The following is a 15,392-nucleotide window of genomic DNA, read 5'->3' on the forward strand; positions in this document are numbered from 1 at the left end:
AAATACATGGAGGCTAAAGAGCATCCTACTAAAGAATGAATGAATGGGTCAACCAGGAAATTAAAGAAGAATTTTAAAAATTCATGGAAACAAATGAAAATGAAAACACAACTGTTCAAAATCTTTGGGATCCAGCAAAAGCAGTCCTAAGAGGAAAGTATATAGCAATACAAGCCTTTCTCAAGAAACAAGAAAGGTCTCAAATACACAACCTAACCCTACACCTAAAGGAGCTGGAGAAAGAACAGCAAATAAAGCCTAAACCCAGCAGGAGAAGAGAAATAATAAAGATCAGAGCAGAAATCAATGAAATAGAAACCAAAAGAACAATAAAACAGATCAACGAAACTAGGAGCTGGTTCTTTGAAAGAATTAACAAGATTGATAAACCCCTGGCCAGACTTATCAAAAAGAAAAGAGAGAGGATCCAAATAAATAAAATCATGAATGAAAGAGGAGAGATCACAACCAACACCAAAGAAATACAGACAATTATAAGAACATATTATGAGCAACTCTATGCCAGCAAATTAGATAATCTGGAAGAAATGGATGCATTCCTAGAGATGCATCAAATACCAAAACTGAACCAGGAAGAAATAGAAAACCTGAACAGACCTATAACCACTAAGGAAATTGAAGCAGTAACCAAAAATCTCCCAACAAACAAAAGCCCAGGGCCAGATGGCTTCCCAGGGGAATTCTACCAAACATTTAAAGAAGAATTAATATCTATTGTTCTGAAACTGTTCCAAAAAATAGAAATGGAAGGAAAACTTCCAAACTTGTTTTATGAGGCCACCATTACCTTGATCCCAAAACAAGACAAAGACCCCATCAAAAAGGAGAATTACAGACCAATATCCTTGATGAACATGGGTACAAAAATTCTCACCAAAATACTAGCCAATAGGATCCAACAGTACATTAAAAGGATTATTCACCACGACCAAGGGGGATTTATACCTGGGCTGCAAGGTTGGTTCAACATCCGCAAATCAATCAGTGTGATACAATACATTAATAAAAGAAAGAACAATGGGGCGCCTGGGTGGCTCAGATGGTTAAGCGTCTGCCTTTGGCTCAGGTCATGATCCCAGGGTCCTGGGATCGAGCCCCACATCGGGCTCCTGGCTCAGTGGGGAGCCTGCTTCTCCCTCTCCCTCTGCCTCTCTCCCTGCTCATGCCCTCTCTCTCTCTGTATCTCCATCTCAAATGAATAAATAAAATCTTAAAAAAAATAAAAATAAAAATAAAAAAAATAAAAGAAAGAACAAGAACCATATGATCCTCTCAATAGATGCAGAAAAAGCATTTGACCAAGTACAGCATCCTTTCTTGATCAAAACTCTTCAGAGTATAGGGATAGAGGGTACATACCTCAATATCATAAAAGCCATCTATGAAAAACCCACAGCGAGTATCATTCTCAATGGGGAAAAACTGAGAGCTTTCCCCCTAAGGTCAAGAACACGACAGGGATGTCCACTATCACCACTGCTATTCAACATAGTATTAGAAGTCCTAGCCACAGCAATCAGACAACAAAAAGAAATAAAAGGCATCCAAATCGGTAAAGAAGAAGTCAAACTCTCACTCTTTGCAGATGATATGATACTTTATGGGGAAAACCCAAAAGACTCCACCCCAAAACTGCTAGGACTCATACAGGAATTCAAGCTCTATTACAAAGCTGTAATCACCAAGACAGTATGGTACTGGCACAAAAACAGACATATAGATCAATGGAACAGAACAGAGAGCCCAGAAATGGACCCTCAACTCTATGGTCAACTAATCTTCGACAAAGCAGGAAAGAATGTCCAGTGGAAAAAAGACAGTCTCTTCAACAAATGGTGTTGGGAAAATTGGACAGCCACATGCACAAGAATGAAACTGGACCATTTCCTTACACCACACACAAAAATAGACTCAAAATGGTTGAAAGACCTAAATGTGAGCCAGGAGTTTGTCAAAATGCTAAAGGAGAACACAGGCAGCAACCTCTTCCACCTCAGCTGCAGCAACTTCTTCCTAGAAATATCACCAAAGGCAAGGGAAGCAAGGGCAAAAATGAACTATTGGGACTTCATCAAGATAAAAAGTTTTTGCACAGCAAAAGAAACAGTCAACAAAACCAAAAGACAACCGACAGACTGGGAGAAGATATTTGCAAATGACATATCAGATAAAGGACTAGTATCTAAAATCTATAAAGAACTTATCAAACTCAACACCCAAAGAACAAATGATCCAATCAAGAAATGGGCAGAAGACATGAACAGACATTTTTCCAAAGAAGACATCCAAATGGTCAACAGACACATGAAAAAGTGCTCAACATCGCTCGGCATCAGGGAAATCCAAATCAAAACCTCAATGAGATACCACCTCACATCAGTCAGAATGGCTAAAATTAACAAGTCAGGAAATGACAGATGTTGGCGAGGATGAGGAGAAAGGGGAACCTACACTGTTGGTGGGAATGCAAGCTGGTGCAGCCACTCTAGAAAACAGTATGGAGGTTCCTCAAAAAGTTGAAAATAGAGCTACCATACGATTCAGCAATTGCACTACTGGGTATTTACCCCAAAGATACAAATGTAGGGATCCGAAGGATACGTGTACCCTGATGTTTATAGCAGCAATGTCCACAATAGCCTAACTATGGAAAGAGCCAAGATGTCCATCGACAGATGAATGGATAAAGAGGATGGAAAGAACCTGAATAAACAAACTGAGAGTTCTAGAGGGGAGGCGGGTGGGGGGATGGGTTAGCCTTGTGATGGATATATATATATATATACACACATACACACACGCGCGCGCACACACACACAATGGAATATTATGCAGCCATCAAAAGGAATGAAATCTTGCCATTTCCAGTGACGTGGATGGAACTGGAGGGTATTATGCTGAGCGAAATAAGTCAATCAGAGAAAGACATGTATCATATGATCTCACTGTATGAGGAATTCTTAATCTCAGGAAAGAAACTGAGGGTTGCTGGAGTGGTGGGGGGTGGGAGGGATGGGGTGGCTGGGTGATGACATTGGGGAGGGTATGTGCTATGGTGAGTGCTGTGAATTGTGTAAGACTGTTGAATCATAGACCTGTACCTCTGAAACAAATAATACATTATATGTTAAAAAAAAAAAAAAAGAAGATAGCAGGAAGGGAAGAATGAAGGGGGGGAAGTCAGAGGGGGAGACGAACCATGAGAGACTATGGACTCTGAGAAACAAACTGAGGGTTCTAGAGGGGAGGGGGGGGTGGGGGGATGCGTTAGCCTCGTGATGGGTATTAAAGAGGGCACGTTCTGCAAGGAGCACTGGGTGTTATACGCAAACAATGAATCATGGAACACTACATCAAAAACTAATGATGTATGGTGATTAACATAACATAATAATAATAAAAAAAAGACTGACATTACCAAGTGTTTATGAGGATAAACAACCGGAAATGAAATCTCTTACATTAATATGGGGATCAAAACTGTACAACTGCACTGGAAAAATACTTGGCAGTTTTTACTAATGTTAAACATACTTTTATACTCTAAGACACAACAATTCCATTCCTGGGTATATACCCAATAGAAACGAGTGCTTAAGTCCACCAAAAGAGGTAAAAGAATATTCATAGTAGCTTTATCCATAATAGCCTCAAACTAAAAACAACCAAAATGTCTATCAACAGTAAGAAGGATAAATAACTTGGAAAATACATAAGAGAAATGAAAAATAGTGAACTACCAATATATGCAACAACATGAATGAATCGGACAGACATAATATTGAGTGAAATAAATCTGACAAAAAAGAGCACATGCTGAATAGTTCAGTATTCATAAATTTCAAATCAGGCAAAACCTATAGCTGGTGATAGAAGTCAGAGTGGTGATTATTCTTGGAGGAGGTACTAATCAGGAGGATACCACATGGGATGCTGGAAATGTTCTATATTGTAATATGGGTAGTGGTTAGAAGGATGTATGTATGTATGTAACAATTCAAGCTGTACACAATATTTCTATATTTTTACTTTATGTTGGTTATTTCTCAATTTAAAATAAATATTAAGAAAACAGTAATAGATAACTAGATCAGTAAAGCAGAATATATAAGAAATATACTCATGTAATAGAGATTTTGGTTTATAATAAAGGTGACATTCCTTTCCTTTTCTGCCTCTAAAGTTGCCATTTGGATACAGTTCTTGGCACCATGGTAGTCATCTTGAGACCTCAATGGGAACCAGCCTACAAGGACAAGCAAGCAGGCCAAGGATGGCAGAAAAGAGGATGGAAAGAACCTGACTCCCTTAAGAATATCAATGCACCCCAGAATTAGCCATCTCTGGAAAGTCTTACTTCTGAGTTTCTTGTTATTTGAGATTTTTAAAAATCTACTTTTAATTGGATTTTAAAAGTATCTTAACAGAGAATCAGTTAGGAAGTCATTGAAATAATTCATGGGAGACCTCCACCTTTCCAGGCCGAGCAGCTTCAGCGCAGCAGCTCCTCAGGGAGCTACAGACCTTCAGAATAAGCTCTCAGAAGCTTATTCCCACCATGGGGCTTGAGTCTCTGGAACAAGGGGCATCACTCACCTGTCCGGTCAACATCCTTTTTCATGGGCAGTACAGTATAATCTGGTTGCTCGTCTGAGACCTCAAACATCCACGGCTTGGGCTGTCTCATGGAATGGGGCTCTTTCTGGGGACTCCCCCTGCCTCCAACCCAGTCCCCTGACCCGTCTCGGTGCTGAAACTGCTGTAGGTACGGGATCCGGAAAATCCTGTTTTGGTCCAGGCTTAACTTCTTCAGTCTTCAATTAAGGAAAGGGAATACAGAATCACAGCAATAATGATACCTCTGCGGCATTTACCAAACAACTTTAGGGAAAAAACATGGATTCACACTTGGACACTTACTCTTCTGGTGTGACCTTTAGCCAGTGACTTACCCTCTCTGGGCCTCAATATCCCTATCTCTAAAATGGGGATAATATTCATTAACCTTTCAAGGTTCCTATGAAGATTAATAAGACAATGTAAATGGCCCACCACAAAGTAGTATTCAGTAAATGGTAGCTGAATCCAAAGTAAATTTTCCAGGGATCTAAAGCTTAACCATTTAAATGCCAGCATTTTCATTACTTTAATCAAATAGGTAGAATTCAGCAGTTAACCTTATCTTTCTGATTCCATTTTTTTTTTTTTCTGTCCCCTATATCAGGGGTCAGGAGCCTATCTCTGATAATATCTCCTTTTACCCTCCTTTCTCTTTGCCACTTCTAATCCAGTCACTTGATCAGAAATGTCCTACTGATGCCCCACTTTTATGGCTGAGCTAAAGCTCAGAGGGGAGAAGTTAATCACCCATGGCCACACAGCAGAGATAAGTGGTGGAGCTGGGATTTAAACCCCGGCCTTCTGGATTCCAGAGCAGCACTAGGGCGTGGGCCAGGCTGGGGGTCCTGCAGAGAGGAGATGGTGGCTTTACCTTCTGAGCCCGGCCAGGCTGGCAAAGCAATTGGGGCTGGAGAGCTTGTTGTCATCCAGCATCAGTGTCTCCAGCGCTGGGAACCTCAGGATGTACCTCCTGCTTGTCAGTGACGTCACAGATGCTTCCCTGCGAGTGCAAGGATCCTGGGTAATGAGCAAGGGCAGGGGACAAACTCCACCATCCCCAGGAAGTAGGAATGGGGATAGGAATAGAGATGGAGGACAGGGAATCAATCAAGAGGCATAACCAGCTTGGGAACTTCTCTAGTGCCCCTGAGACGTCCCTGCAGAGAGGGACCAGAAGGTCCCTCCCCAACTGATCCCTTCCCCGAATCCCACTCATACATCAGTCTTCTGTATGGAGAAAGGCTGCACACATTCACAGATGGACTCAGTGAGACTGGGTTGGGGCAGGATGGGGGGCACTAGTAATGCTCATGGAAAATACCAGAATGAATGAGGCATGACCAAGTTGAGGGAAAACATTCTGCAGAAAGAATACTGCACAATTTTGGTTCAGGTCAGACTCCTGGGTATGCTGCATCACCCCAAGGACTGGTAACCATAGGAGCATCAGGAGACAGAGCCCTTGGCAGGGACCACAGCCTTGATTCACGTAGGGTAAGGTAGGCTGGTCACAGTGAGATTCTCCTCTAAAGAGACTTAATAAAATGCACACATCAGTAAGGAGTTGAGAATTCTCTTTTAAAACTCAAACTCTCTGGGGAGTCCCAGAAACACCTGAGAGTGGAATTTAATGGGCTGAGATCCTGAATCACACAGGTGGAGCAGGAAGTGGTGGCATTTTAGGTACTACCATTACGTGGCCTCATTTATGTGCCCAGGTGGATGAGACCTAGGTAATTCTTTATTTTTTTCAATCTTTTTTTTTTTTTTTAAGATTTTGTGTTTTTAAGTAATCTCTACACCCAACACGGGGCTCGAACCTACAACCCCAAGATCAAGAGTCATATGCTCTACCAGTTGAGCCAGTCAGGCGCCCCTAGGTAATTCTTTTTAAGTACACAAAGGCAGATGACTCAAATCATGTTTTCATTCCTCCCTCCAACTCTCTCCCCTCCATACACCCAAATAAACACTCAACACACTCAACCGAGAAGGAAAGAAGAAGCCTTTAGTTCATGGTATTTGAAGGTCACAGATGATTCTTTTCCTCTCCTGAAAGGACCAACTTTCATGCACTAAATTTTTAATTTCTACCTGAGAGCAATTACAGGAGGGTGCACAGCAGCTCTGCTGATTTATAATTAATTGACCAATCTTTTTACTCCAGTCAGATATGAAAGAGCTAAAAAATAAGCCTTCAAAAAATTTCTCTTATACCCGATAATGGAGAAGCTGGCTCTGTCCTGTCTCTTGTGACAAGTTACAGTGGTTTGCCTTTTAAAAGTTTCACCCTAATTATAACATATAAAAAACTTCATTTTGTCTCTAAAACTGATGTCTTAAAATAGGGGGGCAGTCAATAGGTGGGTAAGGAGGACAAGATGCAAGGCTTCAGAGGAAAGCATCAGGCTCTCCCACTGGGTCCTTCCCAGGGCAGTTTTGGGAGAAGAGCTCTTTGAAGTGGCAGGAGTCTATTAGTATGGAGAGGCTGAGGTTTCCAGGTGTTCAGAGTGGTGCTATTTTTATCATACCTTCTCTTGGCAAAAGGAATTAATACCATTTAAAAATGACGGATTTGACTAATTTGTTTAGAAGCTAAGAGTATGCCCCAGTGACTGGATTCAGGAATGGGAACTGGTGTGCCATATTAGAAGAAGCCTGGGGGGCGCCTGGGTGGCTCAGATGGTTGGGTGTTGGCCTTCGGCTCAGGTCATGATCTCGGGGTCCTGGGATCAAGTCCCGCATCGGGCTCCCTGCTCTGCGGGAAGCCTGCTTCTCCCTCTGCCTCTCTCTCTGTCTCTAATGAATAAATAAATAAAATCTTTAAAAAAAAAAGAAGCTTGGGAATGCGGGTCAGCAGCCCTGGGCTCTGGTTCTGGTGCTGCTGCTGCTTGGCTTGCTGGGTGACTTCTAGCTGGTGTTGAGCATCTCTGGTCCTGGTCAGTTCCTCTATCTACACGATGAAAGAGGATTTCTTTTATTTTACATTGTAAGACTTTGCATGAGGCTAAAAATATTGCTGACCAGGCTAGACAAAGAGCTGCAGTAAAACAGATGAAATTTAGCAAGCTCTAATGTCCATGAAAATGTTAGGTCAGCTTCTGTGATAAGATATAGAAAACCCACCATGTAAAATAGAATGAGGGAGACGGACGTAGCTTCCCAACTCACTTGTGTAAAAGAAGATTTATGATGTGGCTGCTAAAAAAGCTGGTGCTCCTTTAGGTGACATTTTGAGGAAAACAGTGGTTAGAAAAAAGAAGGTAACCATCCCCCTCTGCTCTGTGCAGGTCAAGCCTGAGAGGGGGGACCTGTGCCGTCCAAGGGAGACAGGGAATAGGCCTCATGGGAGACCCAAAGTCTCAGATGCTGATCCAAACAATAGGGCAGGCTGATGATGGAGTAGGTCAGATATGATCCCCCTAACTCACCCAGACATAATCATGTGATCTATCCAGAAATGGAGACACAAATAGTTCAGAATAGATGAGGTATGTGGTGAAATGGAAAAAAGTGAAGAGAAAAGAGGATGCAGAAGCAGGCAGAGTCAGGTCATGAAAAGCCCTGTGATCAATGTTAATGGTGTTTATCTTTAGAACGCCGGGAAGCTGCTGAAGGACTTTAAGCAGGGCAGTGATAGAATCAGAGGTGCCTTTTAGAAACATCCCTCTGGCTGATGGTAAAGATGATAAAGAGAAAGAAAAATGTGACAGGTCCTTAGCTGTATCCCAAGTAGCAGGGGCTGTGTTGATGTGCTACAGCCAGACTAAACAGGAGGGAACAGAAAGGGCCAAGTTTGAGAAACATTTAGGAAGCACAATTCATAGCCTCTGGTGACTGAATGGATGTACAGGGTGAGGGAGGGAAGAACACAGGCTGATGCCCACATTTCTCACTTGGACAACTGCACAGTTGATGGAGAGTAGCTCCCGTCACTGAGGCCAGCGACACAGGAGGAAGAGATCTCGGCATCGGCATGTGTGTGATGACTTTGGTATGATTAGGTAAAATATATGGGCTCATAGTTTAGAAGATGGATGTGAAGTAGAGATATAAAGAAGACTTGGGAAAGGATGAAACCATGAAGAAAGATTATAAAAATTAAGAAAAACAGTGGGTTGAGAGTGGACAACTGAGGACTATCAACACTGAAGAGGCTGCAGAAGAAGAGGAATCCACAGAGCATTTTGAGTGTGGACACACAAGTGGGAAGAGAATAATAGTAATACTTGTTTGGAGCCTCACAGCTTTCAAAGCACAATTATTTCAATTGATACTCTGATGTAAGTAGGAGTACATTTATTCTCCCCATCTTATATATAAGGACATAGAAATACCTAGTGGTGGAGCCTTGCCCTACTTTATGCAAGGCTTCCCACTGAAAACAACTAAAATGATGAATAAAACCTAAAAAGAAAAAAGATTCATTTAAAAACATGTAAGAGATGTGAAGACAGTAAAGCAGTAGTATGCCAAAATCTAAAAATCCAGAGACAGAAACCAAGCATAAGAAGCCACATTTGCCTTTCAGACACTTGCTGATCTTGTTGAAACAGCATGTAATTGGAGACCTCCTACACGAATGTAAGATCCTAAAGAGATATACACTCAGGAGAGCGAGAACTAGCACTAAAGCCATGCTCCTCATCCCACAGCTAGGGGAAAACTACCTTGGAATGAAAAGAAGGAAAGGGGGAGGGCAGACTGGTCCTCTTGCAAAATTGTAGCCCAAATTTGTATCATCTGCGTGGCTCAGAGAATATCCAGCTAGTTTAGTTTAGTTTAAAATGGTTCCATACTGAGTGCCCCTAGGCACCTGGCCAAAATAAATGGAAAGGTTTATGGTATTGCAGACTAAATAATGTGGGCCAACTCTCCCTTGAGTATATGCTAGAAAATCCAGACAAAATATATATATTAAAAACAATTTTCTTTAAGGCATCTGGGAACTAACAAGCTGTGAGAAATTAGGGGGCTAAGATTTGGAAAAAGAAGGAAATCAAAGGGGATCTTGCAACATTTGGGTGTCTTTTCCCCTAGGGCTACCTGCTAACTCCAGAAGTGGCAGAGAGGCTGAGATGCTGAGCAAAGATTCTGACAACCTTGCTAGTCTAGGGGCCAAGAGTCCAGGGTGCACCAGAGAAGGGGATTCCTGATAAACTTGCTTTAAGTTAGGGCAATGAAGGACTAAATCCTAGGGGGAGGTGTGACCTAGAAACAGTGTGGTCCTTGCAGAGACTGAAGACTAGCTTCAAATAATTATGTGTGAACCCAACAATCAAAAAAAAAAAAAATCTTGAACTGGTGGGAATAAAAATGATTTGAGTTGCCCAAAGGGAGAGTCATAGCCTCTCACTCAGTTTCCTATTTACTTTTAAATTAAAAACAATTAAACTTAAATAAAAGTAAAAATTCAGTTCTTCAGTCACACTGATCATATTTCAAGTGCTTAATATGACTGATGGCTACCATATTGGACAATGCAGATATAAAACATTGCCAACATTGCAGAAAATTCTATCAGATAGTCCTAAACCAGGCCTTTCAAGGATTACTAGACAATATCTGCAAATCGGTGCTAATGTCTGGGGATATGAAAGGTATGGTGGTCTATCACTCAAAGTAGGGGATTATGGAAGAATGGAAATTTAGCCTGTGAATGAACCCAGTGAAGTCATCAACCTACTTTGTGGTTACCTCCCCAGTTCCTGAATGTATAATTAGAATAGACATATTAAGCAACTGACAGAAGAATCACCTTTGTTTACTAACCAACAAAGTGAGGGCTATTATAGAAGGAAGGGACAAATTGAAGCCCCAGGAAATCTGCTTCTAGAACAGTAAGCCTACAGTTATTCTGCATCCCTGAGGTAACGACAGAGACTACTGCCATCACTAAAGATAAGAAAGGTAAAAGGATATTGAGTCTTATGATATTCCTGCTTAACTTGTTTATTTGGCTTGTGTAGAAGACAGATCATGAAGAATGACTACAGATTACTGCAGACTCAATCAAGTGGTGACTCCAATTTCAGCTGCTGCCCCACATGTGGACTCTTCTTACTACAGGACATTAACACAGCCCCTGGCACTTGGGATACAGCTAAGGACCCATCAAATGTTTCTTTCTCTTTATCGATGAACAAGAACTGTCAGGAACAGTCTGCTTTTGCCTGACAGGGACAACAGTACATCTTTGCCCTCTTCTCTCAGGGCCACATCAACTCTTTCAGTCTATCATAATCTATTACACATCTACTGCCAGTCTGTTTTGGTATTCCACAGAACCTGATGTTGATTGGACCTGATGGGCAGGAAGTTGCAAATACTCTAGATGATTTAGTAAGATGCATGTGTTTCGAAGAATGGAGGGAAACCGCACAAAAATTCAAGGAACTACCACCTTATTAATTTTCTTGATGTCCAGGTATCTGGGAGCATGCTGGGATATACCTCCAATGTGAAAGACATAGTCCTTTACCTTGCACCACCTCTTACTTTAGAAAAAGGCACAAAGCTTTGTTGGCCTTTTTGGATTTGGGAAGTGATGCATAAAACATTTCTGCTGTTCTGATCTATTTACTGAGTATCCCATGAGGATGCCAGTTTTGTGTGGGGCCCAGAGCAAGACAAGGTTTTGCAACAGGTCCAACTGCAGTGCAAGTTGCTCTCTGGACATTATGTCATTGGTCATTGGCATTGGGCAATATGACTCAGCAGGTCCAACCGTGCTCTAAATGTCTAAGGCAAATAGGTGTGCTGTATAGTACAGGGTTACCATACATCCTGGTTTTCAAGGACTTTCTGGGTTTTCACCTGTTACCCCAAAATAATTAATAGTGTTCCTTTTCCCTCTCAAGTTTGTTCTGGTTAGATGGATAGGTTACATGGTCTCTTTATGAATAGAGCCTTTTATAGGCCCCAATTGCAGAATTATTTTTTAAGTTTTTTTTTTAATACCCCACGTGGGGCTTGAACTCATGACCCCAAGATCTAGAGTCAAACATTCGTCCAACTGAGCCAGCCAGACGCCCCTGTAGAATAATTTTTGAGCAAAGTTATGCCCTATTCTTTTTTTATTTGAGAGAGAGAACATGAGCAGGGGGAGGAGCAGAGGGAGAGGGAGAGGGACAAGCAGACTCCCTGCCGAGTGGGGAGCCCAACGCAGGCCTTCATCCCAGGACCCCGAGATCATGATCTGGGCTGAAGGCAGACACTTAACCAACTGAGTCACCCAGGCACCCCAAAGTTATGCCCTATTCTGTGGATAACTATTTTCCTTTTGAAAAATAGTTTCTGGCTTACTATCCTATGTTGGTGAAGACTGAACAGCTAATCACAGGAACATGAAGTGACCATGTGACCTGAGCGGCTCATCATGAACTGAAGGTGCAGCAGAATTCCCTCATCAAGTAAAAGCAGTATGTGAGATCCAGCTCAAGCAAGTCTGGGAAAATTGTGTGAATGAATATGGCTCAGATTCCTATGATGCCTACTCCTGCTGTATTGTTACCTCTCCATCAATGCACAACTAAGGTTCTATGAGCAGCTGATGTAGGAGAAAACCCTCTGGGTTTACGAATGATTGTGCATGATATGCTGACACTAAAGATAGACTATTACAGTATTACTTTATATGGGGGTGACTCTGAAAGACATGGGAAGAGAAATCCTCCCAATCGGTAAAACTTAGAGCAATATATCTGACTGTCTATTTGTTTGGTTTATGCTGATTCATGGGCAGTGGTGATGGTTTAGCTGAATAGTCCAAGCTTGGAAAAAAAAATAATGTAAAACTGCTGACAGGGAAGTCTAAGGGGAAATTATGTGATTGAACCTCTCAGAATGGATAAAGAGTATGAGGATTATTTGCATCCCATGTGAATGCTTCCCAAAGGCTATCCACTTTAGAGGTGGACAAGATGACCCATTCCATGAAGTCAGTTGGCCTCTCTCCTCGGATACCCTAGTGCTTGCAAAATGGCCTTAGCACAAGCATGGAGGCTACACACATCCCCTGACTAAAGCAGATCTGGCTACCACCCCTGCTGAGTACCCAAACTGCCAATAGCAGAGGCCAATGTTGAGCCCCTAACATGGCACCATTTCTGAAAGAATTAGCCATCCATCTAGTTAGTGGGAGGATGACTATAGTGAGCACCTTCCTTCATAAGAGGAGCAGTGGTTTTTTGTTTTTTTTTTTGCTTACCAGAATAAACACGTATTTTGGATATGGATTTACATTCCCTGATATTCTGCAGCATCACCATCTGGGGACTTATAGAATGTCTTATTCTTTATCCTAGTAACTCACATAACATTGCTGCGAACGATGGAACACACTTGATAGCAAATAAGTGTGATAATGAGCCCATAAACATGGGCTCATTTTTTTTACCATGTACCCCATCATGTAGAAGTAGCTGACCTAACAGAAAGGTAAAGTTGTTTTTTAACAACTTATTTATTACACCAGTTAGGAGACTACCCCCTGTGAAGTTGGGGCTCTGACTACTTATAGGATAAGGTTTCACATAAACCAGCAACCAATACTGATGCTGTTTTTCTCATAACCAGAATATAGGATCTAGGAATTAATGGAAACAAATGAGAATAGATCCTCTTATAATCATCCACTTGCAGAATTTTTGCCTCCATTCCTTCAAGTAGAGGTCTTAGTTGCCTAGGGAGGAATACTTTTATAGGGGACACAAAGAATAGTTTCTCTTAACTAGAAGTTGAGATTGCTACTGGCCACTTGGATTCCTCAATCCACTAAACCAATAGGCAGAAAAAGAGGAGCTTACTATATTGGTTGATTGATACTGATTATCAAAAGTAGGTATGATTGCTGTTACACCTTGAGGACAAAAAGAAATATGACTGGAATCCAGGGAATTATAAGGTGTTCCTCTTAGAAGTGTCATGTCCATTAGTCAAAGTTAATGGAATTTTTGCAAGATGAAAAGAGTTCTGAAGATGGATGGTGGTGACGGTAGGACAATAATGTGAAGGTACTCTTGTGAATGCCACTGTACATTTAAAAACGGTTAAGATAAGGGGCGCCTGGCTGGTTCAGTCAGTAGAACACCTGACTCTTGATCTCAGGGTCATGAGTTTGAGCCCCATGTTGGGTATAGAGATTTTTTTTTTTTTTTAATTTTTAAATGGTTAAGATTGTAAATTTTATGTTACGTGTATGATACCACAATTTTAAAAAGCATTAATAGAAGACTACCACAACCCAATAAAAAAGCATTCATAACTCTGATCCTTTAGGAAAGACCATTTAGGATATCACGCCAGTTAAAGAGACCAGTCAAGGTGCTAGATAAGGGAGAAGGAAACATTAAGTAGGTGATGGAGGAAGGATTCATAAATATGTACTATGGCCTCCTGACCAGTGAAGAAAAGATTATTGTAGGGGCGCCTGGGTGGCTCAGGTTGTTAAGCGACTGCCTTCGGCTCAGGTCATGATCCTGGAGTCCCGGGATCGAGTCCCGCATCGGGCTCCCTGCTCGGCAGGGAGTCTGCTTCTCCCTCTGACCCTCCCCCCTCTCATGGGCTCTCTCTCTCATTCTCTCTCTCTCAAATAAATAAAATCTTAAAAGAAAAAAAAAGAAAAGATTATTGTAGCAAATATGCATATTTTCTTCCCTGCTTATTGTGTGTGTGTAAACTGCTAGTGGTGAATGACTTTGCAACTTAGTTTTTAGATTATAAAATATCCACTTGGCACTGTGACTGCTTCAGAAGAGAAAATATCATCCAGAAATGGATACAGTGACCCAACAGACGGTGTCTCATCCCTTTACGGAAGAGGGTGAAAGTATCTTCGTGGGAGAGGAAAAGTTCCTTCATGTAAGATGAAAGCACATTGTGGTTGCTAGTGTTGTAAGGAAATTAAATATGGAGAGAAAGAGGAGAGTAGATGCTGGGTTTCCAAGGGTTGGGTGGCACCACTCATCTGCCTATTTGCTCTTGAACTTTATTCCTTTCCTCTGTGTTCTGCTAGGTATTATTAGGGGCCACCCCTAAGCTACACTTCCTAGACCACCTTTCCGTTTGGCTTCCAGTGAGATACTGCCAAGGGAGGGACTGGGGAGACTGGAAGGCCAGAAGAGGGGAGAAGCAACTCTCTCCTTTGTTTCTGACAGCTTTTTGCTAGAGGCACCAGTGCAGCACCAGCATCCGTGCTGGTGGAGGTTCCAGCCCTGATTGAGGCAGCACATCTGCAGCAGATCCAGAACTGCAGCAACAACCTCTCTAAAAGTCCAGCAGCAGGGACAGGCTTGTGGGCCCCAGTCCAGGAGTGTGGGGGCATCTGATCTCTGGGTATCAACCTTTTTCGTTCTTGCTCTTCCAGCCCTTCCACCGCCTATGTAACCAATTCCCTCTATTTATTGTTGCTAATATTTAGGTGGAATAAAGGTACTCTGTTTTCAAGAGCCCTTATCTTTTAGAGGTATACACTGCATTATTTACAGATGAAACTACATGAATCTGCTGTATTCATTTATGGCTGGATATGTCTGAGATTTTTCTGAAGAATAATTTAAGGTGGGGCACCTGGGCGGCTCAGTCGGTTAAGCGTCGGCCTTCAGCTCAAGTCACGGTCCCAGGGTCCTGGGATCGAGCCCCATGTTGGGCTCTCTGCTCAGCAGGGAGCCTGGTCCTCCCTCTCCCTCTGGCATTCACCCTGCTTGTGCTCTCTTGCTCGCTCTGTCAAATAAATAAATAAAAGCTTAAAA

The 15,392-nt window shown here is 42.0% G+C and overlaps 1 protein-coding gene across 1 annotated transcript in view; it reads right to left on the reverse strand.

Moving 5' to 3' along the window:
- Positions 1 to 15,392, reverse strand: part of XRRA1 (X-ray radiation resistance associated 1) — a 63,307-nt gene that overhangs the window by 22,058 nt on the left and 25,857 nt on the right. Inside the window, exons 9-10 of the mRNA XM_034995021.1 lie at positions 5,513 to 5,641; positions 4,618 to 4,835 (exon numbers count right to left, since the gene is read on the reverse strand). Coding sequence (XP_034850912.1) covers positions 4,618 to 4,835; positions 5,513 to 5,641 — 347 coding nt within the window. The remainder of the gene's footprint in view (positions 1 to 4,617; positions 4,836 to 5,512; positions 5,642 to 15,392) is intronic.

The sequence above is a fragment of the Mirounga leonina genome, unplaced genomic scaffold (assembly GCF_011800145.1).
Source record: "Mirounga leonina isolate KUSES-001 unplaced genomic scaffold, KU_Mleo_1.0 Mir_92, whole genome shotgun sequence".
In the NCBI taxonomy this organism is placed as follows: domain Eukaryota; kingdom Metazoa; phylum Chordata; class Mammalia; order Carnivora; family Phocidae; genus Mirounga; species Mirounga leonina.